Source organism: Sphaeramia orbicularis, chromosome 4 (genome assembly GCF_902148855.1).
Source record: "Sphaeramia orbicularis chromosome 4, fSphaOr1.1, whole genome shotgun sequence".
Lineage (NCBI taxonomy): Eukaryota > Metazoa > Chordata > Actinopteri > Kurtiformes > Apogonidae > Sphaeramia > Sphaeramia orbicularis.
Window position 1 is genome coordinate 58,189,476 of NC_043960.1, and position 22,960 is coordinate 58,212,435.

Genomic DNA, 22,960 nt, shown 5'->3' on the forward strand with positions numbered 1-22,960 from the left:
ACACAGCCAAAGAGATGGATGTTCAAATAAAGGCCTAGTATGAGTAAATACCGTAGTGCAGGGCTGTCAAACTCATTTTAGTTCAGTTCCACATTCAGCTAAATTTGATCTGAAGTGGGCCAGAAAATAATAACATAATAATATATAAATAATGTCAACTCCAAACTTTTCTGTTTTAGAGCGAAAAAAGTAAATTTACATTATGAAAAGGTTTACCTCTACAAACTATCCTATCAAAAGATGTGAATAACATGAACAAATTGAAAAAAATAAGTGTAATTTTAACAGCATTCTGCCTCAGTTTATCATTTCCACATGTACATTATAAGTTACAGATCACAGTGGATCTACAAACACAAAACATTTAGTAACAGGCAGAATAGTGTTAAAGTTGTACTGACTTCTCTCAAGACATTTCAGGTTGTTCATATTTGTTCAGGTTATTCACTTTTTTTTTTTTTTTTTTGCAAAATTATGCTTTGTTTTAGTGTAAATATATGAAAATATTTACATTTTCAAAGAGAAAAATTTGGAGTTGTCATTATTTTTGTTATGATAGTATTTGACTGGTCCTGCCCACTGGAGATGGAATTGGTCTGAATGTGGAACCTGAACTAAAAGGATTGTTCATATCTTCAGTGTAATTTTTGCATTTCACAAATTCATCCCAAGGGCCGGACTGGACCCTTTGGTGGGCCGGATTTGGCCCCCGCGCCACAGGTTTGACACCTGTGCCGTAGTGCATCAGCTGGAGCTCATGTATCGATAACAGTGCAGTTTTTCTTATAGTTTGACACTATTTTCCAAAATTCAACAGTGATTTTAGTTTTTCATGAGTAGGTGAATAACAGCCATAACTGGGTTATTGACTGTTACTAAAACCAATAAAAAAAAAAAAAAAAGAAAAGGTCGGATAAAAGCGACCTGGCCGTTCAGTCTGGTTGCAAAATATTAGATACGTATTGGATTTAGGACCATATATAAAAGTGGTCTGGGTTGGATTTGAAAAAGTCTAATTTGTGCTGTTCACACTGTCTTTAATATAAGTTGGATGTAGGTCACATATGGACCACGTTTACCTGCAGTCTGAAGAGCAGGCAAAGAGATGAATCTTCTAATTAAGGCCTAATTTTGTTCCATTTGAGTAAATACCGTAGTGCAGGGCTGTCAAACTCATTTTAGTTCAGTTCCACATTCAACTAAATTTGATCTGAAGTGGGTCGAACTAGTAAAATAATAATATATAAATAATGTCAACTCCAAACTTTTCTGTTTTAGAGCGAAATAAGTAAATTTACATTATGAAAAGGTTTACATCTACAGACTATCCTATCAAAAGATGTGAATAACATGAACAAATTGAAAAAAATCAGTGTAATTTTAACAGCATTCTGCCTCAGTTTATCATTTCCACATGTACATTATAAGTTACAGATCACAGTGGGTCTGCAAACACACAAAACATTTAGTAACAGGCAGAATAGTGTTAAAGTTGTACTGACTTCTCTCAAGACATTTCAGGTTGTTCATATTTGTTCAGGTTATTCACTTTTTTTTTGCAAAATTATACTTTGTTTTAGTGTAAATATATGAAAATATTTACATTTTCAAAGAGAAAAATTTGGAGTTGTCATTATTTTTGTTATGATAGTATTTGACTGGTCCTGCCCACTGGAGATGGAATTGGTCTGAATGTGGAACCTGAACTAAAAGGATTGTTCATATCTTCAGTGTAATTTTTGCATTTCACAAATTCATCCACAGGGCCGGACTGGACCTTTTGGTGGGCCGGATTTGGCCCCCGTGCCACAGGTTTGGCACCTGTGCCATAGTGCATCAGCTGGAGCTCATGTATCGATGACAGTGCAGTTTTTCTTATAGTTTGACACTATTTTCCAAAATTCAACAGTGATTTTAGTTTTTCGCGGACCAGGTGAATAACAGCCATAGCTGGGTTTCTCTTCTCGGCGTCCTGTCTGGCCTCTAGCTCATGCCCTTTGATCAGGTTTGCTTTCTCTACTTGCAGCATCCTTGAATACTCTTCCTGTAACTTTTCCCTGTCCGTACTCATCTGCTGACTCATATCCATCTCCCATCTGCTTTGCCCTCCACTTCCTTCTTTCGTCCACTCTCTCTTTTTTGTTTCCCTCAGGTTCCTTTCGTCCTCCCTCCTTCTGTCTACAGGAGAACCTTCAGGACTGTACTGTTCTGCTTTCATTCTCCTTTCCGTCTCCGCTGTCATCTCTTCCTCTCTCTCCATCCACTCCGTCGCCGCCTTCTCCTTCTTTATTTCTTCTCTCTCCCTGTTGATCTCCTCCTCCCTCTCCCTCCACTCTTTCTCTTTGACCTCCCTCTCCTCCTCTATCTGCTCCTCCCTCTGCCTCCACTCTTCCTCTGTCTTCTTCTTCTCCTTCTTTATCTCTTTTTTCTGCCTCTCCAGCTTGTCCTCCCTCCTCTTCCATTCCGTTTCTTTCTTTTTCCTCTCCTCTCTCATCCTCTCCCTCTGGGCGTCATCTTCTTCTGTCTTAAAATCACTCGTTTTCCACCCTTCTCCACTTTTCTGCTCTTCTCCCACAAACTGAAGTTGGTGCTGTTGGATTAATCTCCTCAGCTTCTCGCGGTATTCCGCTCGTAGTCTCTGCTTCAGCTCTTCTTCGTCTTTGCGTATTTCCTCCTCTTTTTCCATCAGGATGCGTTGTTTTTCCTCTTCGATCAGCCTCTCTGCCTCCTTGAACATCTCATTGGTGTAGTGGCTTCCTCCGTTCTTCTGGACGATATTTCTGATCTTCTGGAACAGCTCGGTGACCTGTGAACGATCCTCCACCTCGTTGTTGAAGACATGGTACTGTCCGTTACACCTTTCCACAAGTTCGTGCAGGTCTGGGCTGTCGTTCAAGAACTCCTCGATGGTGGTTTTCTGAAGGAGGTCACCGTGGCTGAAGAGCACCATGCTGTATTTGTCTGCAGCCGAGCCAAACATCTCTTGGATCATCTGAACGGTCTGAGTTTCTTCTTGTGTGAATCTTCCCAGCATGATGACCACCAGGAAGATGTGAGGTCCTGGAGAAGAGAAGGTGATGCACTGGGCTATGTCCCGACTGGTTGTTTCGTGGTCAGCTTTGGTGTCAAACAGGCCCGGGGTGTCGATAACCGTGACCTTTTGTCCGTCCACGTTGGCGACGCCTTTACAGCACTCGGCAGTTATCGACGTAGCGCTGAACTTGGACTCAAAACACTGATGTCCCAGAATGGTGTTTCCGGTCTTGCTCTTCCCGACCCCGGTCTTGCCGACCATCACGATCCTCAGCTCCTCACAAGTCGGATCTGTTTGGGAAGATAAAACGCAAAAACATTTTAACTCTTTTAAGACGACTGTGGCTTCAGCGCCATTCAAATTACCGTATCTACTGAACCGCTATTGACAACATTCAAACAGACTCTGAAAGCTGAGGGGTAGAAGTGGGCGGAGCAGACAGCAGCAGAGTGCAGTCAGTGAGGGAGAGATGAGAGGAAGTTTTTTTTTTTTTGTCTATGTTTGTGAGGTTTTACTGTTTTTTACAGAAGAGGATTGGGGCCACTGGAAAAAAAACCCAAAAAGGTCCAATATATATTTTTTCATTATTATTCAGAGAAAAAGTCAGAATTCTGAGATTAAAGTCAGAGTTCAGATTTTTTTTTTTTCTCAGAATTCTGTCTTCAATCTCAGAATTCTGACTTTTTTCTCTGAATAATAAAAGAAGGAAAATATATAAGACCTTTTTTCCCGGTGGCCCTAATCCTCTTCTATAGTTTTTGCAGTGAATTCTTGTAAATAATTGTATATGACAGTGGTAGTGCCATTTCGAGGTGTTCTACTAGTGTCTTTTGCTGCATTTTATTGAATTTCCAATGTGATATCATGAAATTGTGTAAACATACTCGCCACTTTTAATTGACGTGTTATCTGTACACATTATAAGCTTTCCGTGTGTATGTTCACACCACGTCAAATACCACACACTGGGGTTGGGGTTATGTGAACATGAGACCTTGGTGTAAATTGACGTGTGATCAAATGGTGTTGAATAACACGTAAAAGGTAAAAAATGTGTACTTATAGCACGCCAAGTGCAACAACTGGTGTGACATACAATGCGATTTCATGAGATCAGTCTCTGAATTTCACTGTTTTTTTTCTGTTTTGTTTTTTCTCTTTTTCAGTTTTTACCTGTATTTTTTCCAGTTTGTAAAGTTCATTGATAGCTTTATTTTAGTTGTAAATATTAAATTAATGTATGAATTTGAATATATGTGTGTGTTTGTGTGTGTGTGTGTGTGTTTGTGTGTGTGTGTGTGTGTGTGTGTGTGTGTGTGTGTGTGTGTGTGTGTGTAAATATATATTGTCAGAGAGCTAGTCAGGGCAGAAGGAGATGCAGTGTCTTTAAAAAAAAAAAAAAGCAGATGATGGCTGTTTTTGTCAGTGAAATGAGCAGCTCTGTCTACACCTACACAGAAAGTGAACACAGACTATCACACAGGATAAACATGACTAGAAAGAACTAAAAATACTGAGAAGAACATGGACACAGAATGATCTAGACCAGGGGTGCCCGATCCAGGTCCTCGAGAGCCACTATCCTGTATGTTTTAGACGTTTCCCTCTTCCAGCACACCTGACGGTCATTATCAGGCTTCTGCAGAGCTGGATGAAAGGCTTATCCTTTGAACCAGGTGTGTTGGAAGTGGGATACATCTAAAACATGTAGGATAGTAGCTCTCGAGGACCAGGATCTAGAAACACTGAAATGTTTGTGCACATGGACAATAGTTGAAAGTTTATTTCTATAATCTCATAAAATTTCATTATGCACATCTACCATAATACTATCTATCATAATAAATAAAAAAATTCCAGTCTGTTTTTTTCCTATAACAGGTTGTTATAAGCATTTATTACATATAATAATTATAGTTAATGGCCATACATTGAAAGTTAAATTCCAAAGACTAATAAAAGTGGGTGTAGACAAATTTGACCCCTTCGAGATCCGACAGTACAAAATGTAAATTCATGCAATTTTTCAACTGGTCTTAAAATTTTGATCAGGATTGTATTGGACTTTTCTCTTTCCAACAACTGAGAGAACTTTTACCCTGATTCTAGACCGACAGTGTGTGGAAATACCTGTGGTTATCTGAGAATTCTTTTCTTAACTGCGTAACAGCCTAATACCACGAGCACGTTTGTGTTTGAAGTTCAGCATTTCACAAATGAACAGTGAGAGTCAAAGTCTGAAGGAGTTCTCAGTGTGAAAATGCACATTGATGATCTTGATCAGGCTTCTTTATCAGCGTCTGTTAATAATGACTCTAACACCTACACAACCACTAAGCAGGAACTATAAACGAGCAATACTTGTTCTATTCAGAGTACATGCTGCACCCATAAATAATGTTATTTATTGTTCCTTATTGTCCTGTTAAACACAGGACAGAAAAGAAAGTTATATTTGTCATTGTAACATGTACAATAAAATTAAAATACCATCCAGTCAGTAAGTCGTCATTAAGGTGCAATAAAGGACTATATAAAAACAACTAAAGAGATGAGATAAAACGACTAAAAGAAAAAAGAAAAATGAGCACAAATGTACACACGACCACATGTTATCATTGAACATACATTCCTGTGCAAAAGTCTTATTCCACCGTTACTTTTGTTGTTTTTCAGGGTTGAAATGATCGTACATTTATTCCTCATTCTCTTTTCTTCACATACAACAAGAAAATACAAGGAAATATGTGCACAGCCTTAAAAGACACAAGAAACCTGAACTAAATGTGTTGTAACGCTTAAAGTCATTATTAAGTTTGACCTCTGACCCCATGACCAGAAGCAGCTCTTTATTAATGCATTAAGGCTCATATTTTCTGAACAGAAGGGTTAAAGACATGTTAAATGCAAAGGGAGGTCACACTAAATACGACCACTTTGGTTTATAGACGCTATTTTTACCCTGAACCTGTTGTTTTCTCCTGCTGTTCACACTTCACATGTATCAGATCTAAATGCAGAGACAAATGCATGTGTGTGGACAGTAGAACCGGTCTATTGGACTTTTACTCAGTACTGTGTATGCGCCTCCACCTTCATATTCTGAAACTAAAACTACTGAATACTTTATGGTGAAACATACTTTACTTCTTTTACTTCATTCCGTTCAGTTGAAGTTGAATACATTAGTTTTACAGTAGTAACGGAGCATTCACATGTCTATGTCAAATAAATGTGGAGACAGTGCAGTTACTTACCGTCAGAGTTCAGTTTGCTGGCCATGTTCACCGTTCAGAGTCAATACCACGACTGAAGTAAACCTGCAGTGTGACAGCCCTTTATATGGAGCTGACAAATATATTCCTTTATGACTGTAATATAAAGTCAACCTGGAACAGTGTGTGTTTTCAGTACCGCAGCTGTAGCTCTTCCACTTATTTTTAAGTCTGTGTTTTTATTTTATTTTATTTTATGAAGCCTATACTGGACATAAACCTCTTCATGGAAACACATGAACCTTTCTGTTCTATCATTTCTGTTCTTAACCAGGAGGAAAAGTGAACTAATCTTTATTTGGCTTGATTTAGTCTTAACCTGGTCTTTATTTTACAAATGTTTTCCAAATAATTACCTTTTGCAGGCAATTAGGTGGAACAAAAATCACAATTAATTCATATTTTTCATCCCTGGCAGCCAATATAATGTCAAACACACACACACACACACACACACACACACACACACACACACATACATACATACATATATATACACAGGGTGGGGAAGCAAAATTTACAATATTTTGAGGCAGGGATTGAAAGACAGTGTATGACCAATTAGTTTATTGAAAGTCATGAGAATTTATTTGCCACAAGAAAATGTCCATAATAGAAAATGTTTTTATTCTATGTGTCCTCCTTCTTTCTCAATAACTGCCTTAACACGCTTCCTGAAACTTGCGCAAGTGTTCCTCAAATATTGGGGTGACAACTTCTCCCATTCTTCTTTAATAGTATCTTCCAGACTTTCTGGTAATAGTTTTGCTCATAGTCATTCTCTTCTTTCCATTATAAACAGTCTTTATGGACACTCCAACTATTTTTGAAATCTCCTTTGGTGTGACGAGTGCATTCAGCAAATCACACACTCAACAACTAAATGTTCGTTGTAAATTTTGCTTCCCCACCCTGTATATATATATATATGTATATAAATATATATGTATATATATATATATATATATATATATATATATATATATATATATATATGTATATATATATATATATATATATAAATTTTTCACTTGCTGCACTTTATAATAATAAATATAATATACTCAATAAAATGAAGACGAGATTTCCTTGTTTTATTGAATCATTTATTTTCACAATTTCTGAATAGAAACATCTTTACAAAATGATTAAACATTCTGCAAGAAGCAAAGAAATGCATCATGTCAATTTAACTTTTTTTTAATTTAACATTCTTTTTATTGAACATTTTCAGAATTATAAGTCCAGCACAGGACATATACAGGTTGTATGAAATATGCAGCAAATCCAAAATACGTCCACAGCAGTGATCTTAAAAGTCCACATTAGGTCTATTTCAGGCAGTTTTAATCTGATTTTCCAAATACTTCAACACTTTGCCAAACTTTGCTGTAAAGATGTCCTTCTGATCATTAATTTAAAATTTTAATCTTTCCAGAGAAATATAGTCTGATATCACAGACTTCCACAGATGTATTGAAGGAGGTTCTTCTTCTACCCATTTGGTCACAACAACCTTTCAGCTCAGCATAAACAAAAAATGAACAGTGTTGTCAATTTAACATTTTTTTAAGGAAACCGTAAAATCTAGGATTATTTCATTTTTACTGAACTAACACAAAGTAAAATACTCACACAGATGGCTGATGATAAAATAATACATTTCAAGCATGAGGTTAATACACAAATGCAGTTAAATACGAATATTTAAAATACTTTATTATAATTACATCCCAAAAAAATTTGTTTTGTGGTGAATCAACTGTTTTTCACTCACTACACTTTATTTTATTCTGGTTTTAAATGTCAGGACAAAAATACTAATGAGTGTTACGAACAGTGGACTGAAACTTTAGAGAACTTTGTCTAAGATTTTTAAGTGACAGATCCCTCCAGACCCAATAACAATAATGTTCGATGTGGAACCAACAGGAGTGGACTTTAGTAATAAACAGAGTGTAGTTTTGAAGTTTGTGACACTACATACCAGACGCCTTATTCTGTTAAAGTGGAAGAACAGAATAGAATAGAAAAAAAAAAAAGAGGAAGAACAAAAACCCTCCAACTCATCAGACTCTGTTGAAAGACATTATGCAACACTTACATGTGGAGAGAATCTAATTTTCACTAAAAGATCATGTAAAGTTATTTTATTCAATTTGGCAGCCCTTTATCGATTATTTTAATATTAAGTAAGTAGGCAGATACCCCCCCCCCCCTTTTTTTTTTCTTTTCTTTTTTCTAATGTGTGTGTGTGTGTGTGTGTGTGTGTGTGTGTGTACATGTGAGTGCAGGTGTAGTGTTCTTGCTCTGACATCACATATATTGGATACTATATATGACTTTTATATTGTCATCATTCTTATTTAAGTAAAAAGAGTTTTAAAAAAAAGAGTATCATGAACAGTTGAAGTTCATTTTCAGAATAAAATGGATGATTTTTCTTTCTAAGCGGCTGCATGTGTAAAAGTCTAGATCTGATCCTGTTCACCACTTGTCTTTTCTTACTCTTTCTTACTGTTGAGTTCCACATGTAACTGTAGTCAAACTGTGTGTGCTTCAGGGCTTCTGCGCTATTTCATGATTTTCCAAAGGGCCTTAAACGGATTAGTAAAAATGGTTTTGATACCTTCGAGTACCGAACCCTTTTTCTCTGCTTTCATTCTAGCGTCGCGCTTATACCGATCTTCCAGGTCGTCTTTTTTGGCTTTCAGGTTTCTCACGAAGTCCGTCTCTAATTCTTGAATCTCCCTTTCCCTTCGTTTTCGGTCGGCCTCAGCCTGCTTCTCGCTCTCCCACCTCATCTGCATCTCCTTGCTCTCCATCTTCAGCTTCTGGATTTTATCATCCATCTCATATCTCTGTTTGTTGCTCCTCTCTTTTTCTTGAGCGACTTCCAGTTTTAAATCTTCAAGTGCCGACCGCAGCCTCTCCTTTTCTTTATGGTCCCTGTTGCGCACGTCGTCCATCTTAAGCGACGCCCGATTCTTGGCCATCTCCATCTCCTTCAGGTCATAAACTAACCTCTCCCCATCCCGTCTTAAGTCACTGATCTGAACATTCATCTCTTGTCTTTCCCGTTCTCTCTGCCTCCTCTCCTTCTCCATTTCAAGCTTGTGTTGCTGAATTAATTTCATCATATTTTCATTAAATTCCGCTCGTAGTCTCTTTTCCAGCTCTTCTTTCTCTTTTTGTTTCTCCTGTTCTTTTTCCCTCAGGATGCGTAGTTTTTCCTCTTCAATAGTCCTCTCTACCTCCTGGAACATCTCAGTGGTGTAGTGGCTTCCTCCGTTCTTCTGGACTATATTTCTGATCTTCATAAGCAGCTCTGTGACCTGAGAGCGATCCGTCAACATGTTATTGAAGACGTGGTACTGTCCGTTACACCTTCTCACAACTTCCTGTAGCTCCGGACAGTCCTTCATGAACTCCTCGACGGTGGTGTTATGGAGGAGGTCGCCGTGGGTAAAGAGCACCATGCTGTATTTGTCTGCGGCCGAACCAAACATCTCCTGGATCATCTGCACCGTGCTGTGTTCTTCTTGTGTGAACCTTCCCAGTCTGATGACCACCAGGAAGACATGAGGCCCCGGAGAGGAGAAGGAGATGCACTGGGCTATGTCTTTTTTCGTTTTTTCCTGGTTGACTTTGGTGTCGAACAGGCCCGGGGTGTCGATGACGGCCACCTTCTGTCTGTCCCTGCTGGAGACGCCTTTAGAGCACTCGGCGGTTAAAGATACTGCGCTGAACTTTGACTCAAAGCACTGACGCCCGAGGATGGTGTTTCCAGTCTCGCTCTTCCCGACTCCGGTCTTCCCGACCATCACAATCCTCAGCTCCTCACGGGTCGGATCTGTTTAGAAAGATAATCCACGTTAAATAAGAGTTTACTCTCTGTTGTTCTGCTTTTGTGAAGTACAGTCAAGAGTTCGGCTGTTTTTTCATTTTATTTTTTTCCGTAAACAATTTCACAGCTAAAGATTTGATGTCACTTAATGTCCTTGTGTTGATTTCGACGTGCAGAATTAATATAGTCATGTATAATGTAAGTATTTGTACTTACCGCTGGTGTGGAAGAATGTGCTGGCCATGTTTAAAGGGCAGAGTCAACAGCTGAACTGGGACTCTGCAGTGTTTCACTCCCTTATATGGACCATATTCTTTTATGACTGTACTATCAAGCCAGTAGATGGAAGTGTGCAGAGTTACTTGCAGTGCTTCGCAACTGTACCGGTAAACAACATCAGAATTAAAAAGCTGCTACTGCTGCTGATGTACCCATACATCATGTTGATATTGAATATATATGGGTGCTTCTATGAAACTGGTGCTAAAAACAGGACAGAGGGGCAAAAAATTCAAACCAGATGTAGACGAATGTTATGAAGCAAAATTAGAAGCACTTTGGGTCCATTTTAAAAATAAATAGTTACTGAGATAAAAGAGAAACTATTTTTCAGATAAAACACATATTTACATTATTTAACATTATATTTAATACAAAAATCTGCATGTAACACCGTCAAAAGGACACGAAAATTACGCGCTACTATTTTTTAAAAATATCTTTATTTTCTCACAGGTAAGTTTTGGAAATTGAACTAATTATTCAAGGCAGAGTGTTTCACAAAAATGGCCGCTGTAGGAACATCATTCGCAATTTATATGTGTTTAACTGGGCAGGTTCTGTATGTAACACAAGTGGACACGATGGGTTCCACACCAAACCTGGAATGAGACTGAGACTGATGAAAAACCCACATGTGTGGATTAGAAAAACCACTGGGATCCACACATTGAACACAGTGTCTGTATTTAGAGTCTATAGAAGAGCATTTACACACGTGTTTTCACATGTAATGCAATGACACCTAGGGAGATTTAATGTCCATATTTGGGTCCTAGTTTTGGACCCAAGTATTTGATAAAAAAGTCAGAGCAGCACTGTAATTTTTTTGCATTTCTCTGAGGTCATTAGGTCCATCCTGGGAGGAAATATGTCTACATTTACTTTTTATGATTGAGTCTAAAAAGCTGGAGAAGTGCCAGGTACCAACATAAACCCAGTTTCATAGAAGCGCCCACATTTATTTCTGTATAATATATATACTGAGTGTAAACTGATCAGCCATACCATCCCAATACTTAAGGTGAAATGGTTTAAATGCTGTTGATCTCATTCTAATGGGATCAGTGGGTGTATATATATTAGACAAGGTCAGTTTTATTTATATATCATGCGTAAAATAACACAAGCAGCACGAAGTACTGTACATACAGGGTGGGGAAGCAAAATTTACAACGAACATTTAGTTGTTTTTTCTCAGCAGGCACTACGTCAATTGTTTTGAAACCAAACATATACTGATGTCATAATCATACCTAACACTATTATCCATACCTTTTCAGAAACTTTTGCCCATATGAGTAATCAGGAAAGCAAACGTCAAAGAGTGTGTGATTTGCTGAATGCACTCGTCACACCAAAGGAGATTTCAGAAATAGTTGGAGTGTCCATAAAGACTGTTTATAATGGAAAGAAGAGAATGACTATGAGCAAAACTATTACCAGAAAGTCTGGAAGTGGAGGAAGCAACAAAAAACGTACCAAAGCTTTTATTAAAGCTCTCAAATCCAAAATCCTAAAGGATCCAACCAAATCCATGAGAAAAATGGCAATTGAACTTGAGGTAGACAACAAGACAGTTAGAAATGCAGTAAAATATGATTTGAAGTTAAAATCTTACACAAGAACACCAAAACACTTGTTGACAACAGCAACAAATCCAACTTTAGCAATTTTTGGGAATCATGTTCATGGCCGCCTTCTAGCCCAGATCTAAACCCTCTGAATTCTGCTGTTTGGGGCGTTTTAGAACATGCTACCAATAGAACATCACACAGCAATGTCCACTTTCTTAAAGATACTATTAAAGAAGAATGGGAGAAGTTGTCACCCCAATATTTGAGGAACACTTGCGCAAGTTTCAGGAAGCGTGTGAAGGCAGTTATTGAGAAAGAAGGAGGACACATAGAATAAAAACATTTTCTATTATGGACATTTTCTTTTGGCAAATAAATTCTCATGACTTTCAATAAACTAATTGGTCATACACTGTCTTTCAATCCCTGCCTCAAAATATTGTAAATTTTGCTTCCCCACCCTGTGTATATGAGCAAAATACATAATAGGGTAAAATAATAAAAATAAGAATAAAGCTGATACAAAATAATAGGATAAAAACATGTAAAACACAACCAGTAGATAAAATTGTAAGTTTATCAGTGTTATAAGATGACAGTTGATTTTCAGTGATTCCTTCTGTTTTTTCTGACCCGTTAGTGGACACACTTCCTTTGCTTGTTGTCACCATATTTGTTTTGGTCTCTCCTCAAATCTTGCCCTCGTTTTAAAAAATGACTTCACATCTCTACTCTTTTTTTCGGCTCATAAATAAACATTGAAGACGGCGCGATTTTCAAACCATGAAAATAATGTGAGTTTACATCTGCATCGGGTGTTTCATCATGTCTTACTGCATTTCTCAGATAAATAAATATTTGTACTGATGTATTGTGTGAGTTTTCACATAATTGTTTTTTGACCAAATGTGCGATGAAAGTCATACGCTGCTTTAAGTTTTTAATATAATATATGAAGAATCAGTTCATGGGCTCCATAAGCTGTGCTCTGAGGATGTGGATTCATGTTTGTACCATCAGTGGTTTGGTTTGATTTATTCATTTATTTCGAACATGCAAAGAAACAAAATAAAACAAAACAAAATAAAACATTTAAATGGACAGAATCTATCTTCAAGCACACACAAGTCTGAATTTTGCATGGTCGCAACGGAGTAGGAAGAAGTCTAAACTTAGTAGTTTTGCAGTTCCATGTGGTTTCAGTGTCGATGCTGTCATTTCTACGATCCCACTGAGTACGTTTACAGCCGTTTAATTGTTCTGTTGTCTTTGTCCTAGTCTACATCAGGGATTAAAGTACTCCGTCACCACGACAGATTTCCGTCAAATGGAAAAACTGAGGGGGGAAAAAAGTCATATTGAAGTAACTTCCCCACGTGTTTCGCGGAGTCCAGTCGGCACCGCAATCCTGTCCTGGGTCTGCTGTCCTGGGTCTGCTGTCCTGGGTCTGCTGTCCTGGGTCTGCAGGTGTTGAACACAGGTACAGGGGCTGATAGGTTTAACAGTGCTGATAATAAGATGACTTCTTTATTTTTATGTCGGGAGGACAGATTGATGACTATTTCTCTTTGGAAGGAAACGCTGCTCATTCTGTGCCTCAGAAACACATGGACAAGTTCAGCTTTACCGAAGTTCAGCCTCCAGACTAACTTTAGTTTAGTGCTAACAAGCAGCTTTCATTATGACAGAACCACAGTGAAAAGGGAAGAAGACACAACTGATCTACATGGACCTTCATGTTTGGGTTCATAGCTTATCTCCTCTTGCTGGTATATGACTAGTGTGTGTGTGTGTGTGTGTGTGTGTGTGTTTGTGTGTATGTGCCCTTCCTGTGCGTGCGGCTGTGCGCGCCGCGGCCTTACGCGATTACGCGCCCGACTGCATAAGTGCTTTATTTTGACCCGTTTAGCATCTTATTTCTATCTGTGTGGTACAGTATGAAGATAAAACTGAATGAATGAGTATCACCCTTGGTATTTGCAAAGCCACTGTATTTGAAATACCCTCAGAGAGGATCTGGAACGGAATATAATTTCTGTTTCAGTTGACGTAATTTCTTCCAATCAAAAGAGAACATGATATTGGTGCTTCCCCAAAATTCATGTGCTGTTGGAGTTGGAGTTATGTTTTAGGAGTTCCTAAATTGTTAAATAAAAAGTTTTTCACTCATTTTTTGCAGTAAGGTTTTCTTCTTTTCTAAGGTTCTCTTCTAGTCTAAGCTGTTGCTTAGACTACTGTAACAGCCTGTTTACATGCTTAAACAGAAGGAGCTGGCCCGTCTACAGTTTGTCCAGAACTCTGCTGCCAGGCTCCTGACCCGCACAAACAGGAGAACCCACATCACTCCCATCCTTAAATCTCTCCACTGGCTCCTGTTCTATATCGTCTTCATTTCAAAATTCTTGTGCTAACTTTCCGGGCCCTACATGGCCAGGCCCCTGCATACATTGCTTCCCTGATCCAGCCCTACAGCTTGACTCGTAGCTTGAGGTCTTCAGGACAGCACCTGCTGATGGTTCCACGCACCTGTTTTAGCACACGTGGTGACAGGTCTTTTAAAGCTGTGGACCACGTCTATGGAATGACCTGCCTCTACACCTACGGTCCATGGACTCTGTACAGAGCTTTAAGAAACACCTCCAAACCCTCCTGTTCAAAAAGGCTTTTTAGTCTCCCACCTGACCCAGGACCACCACAGACTGATTACACTCTATGTATTCATCATAACGTACTCCATGTGTCATCCCCCCCCCACCCCCCCCCAGTCTCTCTATATCTCTATCGCTCTCTCTTTTCTCCTCCTTTACTCTCTCTCTCTCTCTTAACCCCAACTGGTCGAGGCAGAAGTCCATCCTTCAGGAGTCTGGGTCTGCTCCAGGTTTCTGCTGTTAAAGGGAAGTTTTTCCTTCCACTGTCACCAATCACATGTGTTTGCTCCTGAAGGATTCTGTTGGGTCTGTAAACTTAATTTGATTCTGATTTGAATTGATAAAGCACTTTGTGACTCTGTCTGTGAAAAGTGCTCTATAAATAAAATTTACTTACTTACTTACTTCTAGTTATGATTTTCACTTGCTTCAAAGGTTTTCATATCCTTTAAAATTAACCACAGAGCACCAAAATTGACCTGAAGCTTAAAAAATTTTCTGGGGGTGGACCCCCAGACCCCCCACCAATACCACTCATGACATTTTTTCTATCCGTTACTAATCTTCTACACCTGTACACTCTCCCATTCAGTGTGTTTTACAGTATTGCCAAATTTGACGATATAAACTTGTACGCTATAGTAGTATTGTATTGCATCATTTTTAATAGTGGCCAATGATTTTGACCAGAAGAAAATTTTCAGTCAGATGAAACATTTTTGCTTTAATCCCTGGTCTACATGTACTCAAGTGAAATCGATTTATTGTTGAAATCATGTCTCCTCCACAACAACAGGTGGCGATATTCACTCTTGGGTCAAAACACAGTAATATCTGTCAGAGAGCGAACTTTAATTGATTACCATTCCAACATTTATTTCAATATGCAGTAGCTCCTTGTTTTGGATAATCCATTAGGGTCCAACTAAAGCAAAAATGAATTTGAAAGTAAAAATGTGGGTCATTTAGCGACACTAATCTGTCACATTGTCTCTAAAATGTCCCGTCAGAGAGATTTCAAATACTGTTTTGACCCTCTTTCATCGTGTGAACCTACGCCGTCACAGACACAACTATAGTCAAAAGCGAGGTAGCGTTGTCTGTTAAAGGAACCACAGCGGACAAGGCCGCAAATTTGTACACATTTTTAAGATCTGATGCATGATGTTGGATTCCAGGTCGGGATTTGGGTCAGATCACCTGGTCCAGTTCTGGTCCGACTGGTCTGTTTACATGCAGGAGTAGATCCACTTTCATCACATTATCTAGGTGTGTTAGTCTGACTATTAAAACTTCAGTTTCAGACAAGTTAACGCATTTACATGTACTTTTAAAGTCCAGTTTTTTTCAGACTACCACAAAAAATTCAGTTTCCTTAAAGGGGTCATATTTATCTAAACCCACTTTTATTAGTCTTTGGTTCATTTATTTGTGTATTTGAACACTAATAGTTCATAAAGTTTGAATTTGAACCCTCCAGGTGCTGCAGAGTTATCTTCATGTATATTTTGGTAAAAATCGAGTGGATTTCTACAACCAGTTTTAATTACCTCTGCCAAGTGTAACGGCAGAGGCTATGTTTTCATCAGGGTTTGTCTGTTTGTCTGTTTGCAAGATAACTCAAAAAGTTATGGACAGATTTGGATGAAGTTTTCAGGAAATTCTGATACTGGCACAAGGAACAAATGATTAAATTTTGGTGATGGGGGGGGGGGGGGGGGGGGCTGATCTGCCTTGGCGGAGGTCTGTGCTCTCTGAGTGCTTTTGTAGTTCCTTCTTAATTTGTTACATTTTCTAACTAGTTATGTCACGACATTCGCACATATACGGTCAAGACGAACATTTCTCAGAGTACGCCATAATTGTTTGTCAGCAGCGGTGGTTGTAGTCCAAACTGAAAATATGCCCAAACTTTGAGCTGATTACCTAAAATGTTCGTTTTTTTGTTTGTTTTTTTAAAGTAATCTTTTCTTTTTTTTTTTTTAACTTACAAAATCACAACAACAAGAATCTACAAGTCATCAGAAATAAAAAAGCAATGAGCAAAAACCAAAATAAACAACAAAAAAAAACAAACAATAGCCATCAGGGAAAAAAAAACAAAAGAAAATAAGATAGATGACAGTATGCAAAAACCAAGACAACAGGCAAACTATACACATATGTGTATATAAACACACACACACACACGTTAGAAGACAATAGACAGAAAACAGACAGAAAAAAATAAATAAATAAACATACAACAGACAAAAAACAGATTACACTAGAAGCACTTGGAGAGCGTAGACCTCCACCAAGGCAGATCAGTGCCCCCCGCCCCCCAATCACCACCAAAATTTAATCATTTGTTCCTTGTGCCAGTATCAACATTTCCTGAAATTTTCATCCAAATCCGTCCATAACTTTTTGAGTTATCTTGTACACAAACAGACAAACCAACGCTGGTAAAAACAGAACATCCTTGGCGGAGGTAAAAAGACAAAAGACAAAACCAAACAGGAAAAGTACCTTGGAGTCCTAAAAATACCTTCTCATCATTTTACATAAAAAAAACCCAATATAAAACCTAAAATGTACCTAAAATGTTCAGTTGTTGGTTGAATGGGACAGAGCAGCACAGTCAACAACCTGGAGGGGGCGGGGCCTGAAGTGGTTCATGTGCATTTAAAGGGCCAGCGCTCCAAACCACCTTTCTGGTGTCATTCCTCAGAAATAGGGTTGAAGATGGACCTGTGGAGTTGAATGAATGAAGAATTCAGACCCAAGCAGAGCATTTACAGTTTATGGAGACCACAGGGAAATGTTGGAAAATGAAGAATTCCATTTAAAAAAGCAAAATATCACTGCTTTAACCTCCTGAGACCCAGGAAATGTCAAGTACAAGCTTTTTTAAAAAAAATTTTATGGAATATCCTTTGTGGTGGACAGTTTTCTTTTTTTTTTTTTGTATAAAGTTGTGAAACTCTTGTCCACAAATGTGGACAGAAAACCCATAGCTGGATCTGAGGAGGTTAAGGGAGGACTGAAGTAGGTGCTCAGTGTCAGGTTTATTTCAGCAGATGAATGAGATCATGGAATCATCAGAGGAACAGGATGGAGCTCAGAGCTACAACCCAGTACAGTTCATGAATGATACCTGGGCTAATTGAATAGATGTACTGTATATACTATACCACTGCTGACCTAAAGGAGCTGCCGTGTCTGTATTTTGTCTGTTTATTTTCTTTTATGTTATGTAGTATGTGAGACTTGTTTTGTATGATTATATTGTATGTTATTTGACTAGTTGTAAAGATTATTGTAAGGACCCCAGAAAGAATAGCTGTAGCTATGGTACAGCTAATGGGGATCCTAAATAAAGAAAGGAAAGAAAGTTCATAGAAGAGCTCAGTTGCATTATTGCCACCAGAAAAACAGTTACTTCCTTGTTCTTTCATGTTCCAGGAGATGCTGTGATGATTTACGGGATCTTTGTGTAACATGGACTTCAGGATCATAAACATTCAGCAGAACACATACTGCTGGTGTTACGCAGGGCAACTGATAACTTGTGAAGGAACGCAAAATGTTTGCATCAAGTTAATCTTTTACATTTACAGGACGTGAAACAGACTCATTAAGATCTGTCCATGTGAGAGCGAATGAATAATGGATCAATAATGTAAAGTGCTTTGGGTGCCTTGAGAAGCCATATAGAAATCTAATCTGTTATTATTATTATTATTATTATTATTATTATTATTATTATTATTATTATTTTGTACATGCTCTTCTTAACCTAGTCTATTAGACTGTTTACATATATTTCAGATCCACATGGAGTTTTATGTAGAAGCCAGTGATTAATACATAGATTGTTCAGTCTGTGAAATAAAAACCACAGCATCATCTGCATAAAAAGAAATCTGGTATATCAGGGTTTCCTAATGCTAAAGGTTTTTAATGGATTTTGAACAACAACACAATGAAAATGGAGACGTTTAGTTTGTCAAAGATGAGATGTGGGCGTACACAAGTTAAATCCATGAGACAAACTGGATACCAAGTCCTCCTGCACCCTCATGACTATTCAGATCACAAATATGAGACGATGTGTTCTTTCACCTTCGTACAGTGAAAAAAGAAAATATCTTGGGGATGAAGCTTTTTTTGTTCAACCAGTTCATGAACTTTACAGTAGATTTTAGGTCCAGTGTACACCACCACTAAATATTTTATCAGATGTGCCTTTAGTTTAGACAGCCACGGTGTTTTTGGAGGTTGAAAACGCAAAAAAGTGAAACCACCTTCCAGAGTGGAAAAACGCTCCATTCTCATGTCACCGTCTAACGCAGTGGTTCCAACCTTTTTTATCTCGTGATCCCATTTTAACATCTCAATTTTTTGGCGACCCTAGACATTCGAAACACAGACTTTTTTTTTTTGCTAAAATGAATTTGTTTTTGATCATGTAATAGTTTGCTATACTATGTTGCAAATAAACATTAATTTTAGAGGACATTTAGTCTGTATAATGTATATTATTCCGGATGGAGGCAGTAAATCCAGGTGTAGATTATGGCACAAAGTGAGAATGTGATTTTCCTTGGTCAGGATCTGTCCAGTCAGTCCAGCTGTGATTTACAAGGAGGACAATTAATACTGAACAAACAAGAACTGAAACTATGAATTATGAAAGAGCTGCAGCATCTGAAACTGACCACAGTGAACATCTGACAGATAAACAGAACCACAGTGCTTCAGTTTCAGCTTCAGTTTGTCTTTTATGGATTGTGATTGTCTCTGTCAACTCAACATAGATTTTTTGTTAGTACCTTTTTATTTTTATTTTTATCACTTACTAGAAATTTCAGGCGACCCCATTTGAATTCCAGGCGACCTTACGTGGGGTCCTGACCCCAAGGTTGAGAAACACTGGTCTAACGGGTTGAAAATGCAGAAGTGTGCGGTCCAGAACTAATGAAACTAACACTGGCGTGAAACAAAACTGAAACTTAACACACCTTCAACATCCGACTCCTGGCTTCTACACCTCTATTATACAGCGGATCTTACACGAAATTTTCACAACTTCGAACCTGTCTCCACTGGACCCCCTCCCCTGCTCTATGGGCCCCCCCACACATGCTGAATTTGTCCTGTTTACCCCCCCTTTACGGCGCCCCGGCCCCTGGTCTACATTAATGTTACTACATTATGACGCTGCTCTGGGATTAGACGTGTTTCAGGACACAGTTTCAGTCAACTCCATCACCGGCTTCACCGTGGTAACCGACACTGTTGTTGCTGTGTGTTTGTTTTGTTTTTCATATATACAGTATTTGTTTAAAGCAAACACTAGCGCTTTTATCGTCACAGCAAAACAGACAAGAGGGAAAAGTCTGTGACATATTTGGAATTTTTATTTGACTCAGCAGAACCACTGGTGGACTGGACTTTGATACAACATGGACTTGGACATCATAAACACCGACCTGATAACGATTAGGAACCAAAGTCCACACACATATTGGAGCCATTATTCGATGCAGTTAATTGCCTAATAATTAATTAATGACTACTTTATATTGTTCTGTGCACATCTGTAGCACATACTGGATCTCAAGAACATCGGTTAAGTTTTTATTCTTATATTTTAACTGCATGTTTAAAGATGAATAGTAGGAAAAAAGTCTGAGAAAATAACAAAATTAAAAATGTTCATTGATTAGTACATTTTATATTTTTTAGATCCATGTGGAATTTGGAATAATTTTATTTTCTGTTATGCTTTACATCAGATGATTGTACTATATATGTTGTGGAAATGTTAATGATAGAATATTTCTGATTTTCTGCGTACAGATACATGTACAGTATGGAAGCTGACAGTGAAAATATATAATGTTCCCTTTTTTTTTTTTTAAACCAGATTTTAAAACGAGGCTTATGCTGTCAGCAAGGATATATCCCCGAAATCCCTTCAATCCTCTGCTAAATATAAATCTATCCACAATAATTATTAGACAATCGATATAAACTCAATTTGAGCGACATCGAATTGATGGAATTTATCAGTTTTGTGTAAAAATCAGATGTAGATCATGAGTTAAAGTGTGATTGAAACAGATTATTTGGTCCAAAAGCAAAATTTGTTCCTGTGTCAAAGGTGTCTGTTTATATTTACAAAACTTTGTAAACAAACATACCTTTAACTGTAATATATATACAAAAAAAAAAATTAAGTCAATTTTGTGCAAAATATAAACTGTAAAGTGCCCAGTTTCATTAATAAGAAAAATAAATAAACTGTCATCACCAAAAAAAAAAAAAAAAATCATTCCTTATCTACTCAAATAAACTAATTTTGAATAATATAAAATATAAATGTTCTTAAAATGTTACCAAAGCTTAAACAAGACAATATCTAACTGCATTTTATAGGTTTTTTTTGTGTGTATTTTAGTGCATTTTTATTGAATTTTTTTGTGACTGTTGGGATATAATAACTGAGGTCTGTTGGACTGTTATTTATGTGAATGGAAGGTCTGAAATTCGATAAAAAAAAAAATGCAGAGAAAAATGTGTTAAAACATCCTAAATTCAGTTTCAGATGAAAATGACCCTTAAAAGTGCTTGAATTTGACCTTGAAAAATGTGTATGAACCCTGAGTTTAGTGACATAAACATGAGAAAAATGTTTTAATTTATTTAGAATATGCTTGTAGTTATTGTAAGAAATAATCCAGTGGAATTTATCAGTTTTGTGTAAAAATCAGATGTAGATGATGAGTTAAGGCAGGGGTGTCCAAACTTTTTTTAAAGAGGGCCAGATCTGATAATGTGGAGATTGCCAGGGGCCAGTGGTCCCTTCGGACGTTTTTTAAACAGTAAAAATTACATATAAATGTGCTGTTCTACAATAATTTTATTTTCATTGTCACAATATCATTTTTTAAAATGGCAATGTAACCAAATCTACGCCACTCAGGTGTGAACAAATTAAAAAAAAAACAAAAAAAAAAAACATTTCTGCCTTCCTTTCACATCTGGAGTCAGATAACATAGAACAAACTGTGTGGAGTATCTTAAACTTCCAAAAAGTTGATAAAAATCTTAACCCCACATTCATTTTAAACATGACTTATATGAGTAATCATTACTCATATATTACTCAGTAATGTAAAGTCTGTTAACGTTTAAGATGAAAACATATGACTCTTACTCTTGTCTTTCACAAAATCATTCAGAAAGTAATATTTGTATCATATCTACAAGTACATAACACCAGCAATTATAGGCAACTAACCTGGCAACTTGGTATCCTGCCTTGGTGGTGAATTCACTGAACTCCCAGGTTCACATGAAGAGTCACTGTTGTGAGTTTAAAGCAGCTTGAATTTGCTTCACTTTTTCAGAACGCTCACTCCCTGCTAGCTTGTCGTATGCGTTAGCATGTTTTGTCTGCTAGTGTGTCTTTACATTGAATTCCTTAAACAAGGCAACAAACTCTTGACAAATTAGGCAAATACAATCACCTCGATTTTCAGTGAAAAAAAATTGTAAATTCCCAACTCTCCTGGAAGTGGTGGCCCTCACTGTCAACTTTCCTTTTTTTTTATTTACAGGCGCCATGGTTAGAAATTAGCGAAAAGGGTTCACGGCAAAGTCACAGAGCCAGATAGAGTTAAAGTGGTGCTGCCACCATGAGGTGAAAGGAGAAACTGCATTTTGAAACTTTCATGATTCATGTACTCGGTTCAACAGTCCAAGCGGGCCATAAAGAATACATTATAAAACCCAAGCTGTGGGCCGTATAAAATCTGACCGCGGGCCGTGATTGGCCCCCGGGCCGGACTTTGGACATGCCTGAGTTAAGGTCTGATTGAAACAGATGGTTTGGTCCTAAACAGTTCTGTGATCTGTTCGTTATAATGAACATGTGAAATGATAAAACTGAGGCAGAATATTTTTAAAATGACACTTTTCTTCAGTTTCAGGCTGTTCAGGTTACTCATTTTTTTAGTGGATAGTTTGTAGATGTAAACATTTTCATCATGTAGTTTAAATGTATTTTTGTGTGTATTTTTGCAAATCTTTTTCATAATTTATTTTATTTTAGTGTAGTGTTTATATATTCAAGCACATTCTTTTGTATTTAGCATAGTGTTTGAATAGCTGACTGCATTTTAGTGTTTCTTGTATATTTTGCATAGTTTTTGAATATCTAACAGCATTTTAGTGGTTTTTTTGTTTTTGTTTTTTTTTTTTGTATTTTTTTATATAGGTTTTGAATATCTAACTGTATTGTAGTGGGG

The 22,960-nt window shown here is 37.5% G+C and overlaps 1 protein-coding gene across 1 annotated transcript; it reads right to left on the reverse strand.

The window, feature by feature from the left end:
- Positions 1–1,888: 1,888 nt before the first annotated feature.
- On the reverse strand, positions 1,889–10,476 carry LOC115417636 (uncharacterized). The gene is made up of 4 exons (XM_030131648.1): positions 10,373–10,476; positions 8,939–10,162; positions 2,565–3,324; positions 1,889–2,078 (listed from the first exon to the last, which is right to left on the reverse strand). The coding sequence occupies exons 1-4, from the start codon at positions 10,398–10,400 to the stop codon at positions 1,889–1,891; spliced, it is 2,202 nt and encodes a 733-aa protein (XP_029987508.1). The 5' UTR covers positions 10,401–10,476.
- Between the last annotated feature and the right edge of the window lie 12,484 nt (positions 10,477–22,960).

Coding starts and splice junctions, on each gene's coding strand:
- LOC115417636 (XM_030131648.1), bottom strand. CDS start 10,400: ATGGCCAGCACATTCTTCCACACCAGCG. Junction 10,163..10,372: donor CACATTCTTCCACACCAGCG/GTAAGTACAAAT, acceptor CTTTCTAAACAG/ATCCGACCCGTGAGGAGCTG. Junction 3,325..8,938: donor AAAGGGTTCGGTACTCGAAG/GTATCAAAACCA, acceptor CTTCCCAAACAG/ATCCGACTTGTGAGGAGCTG.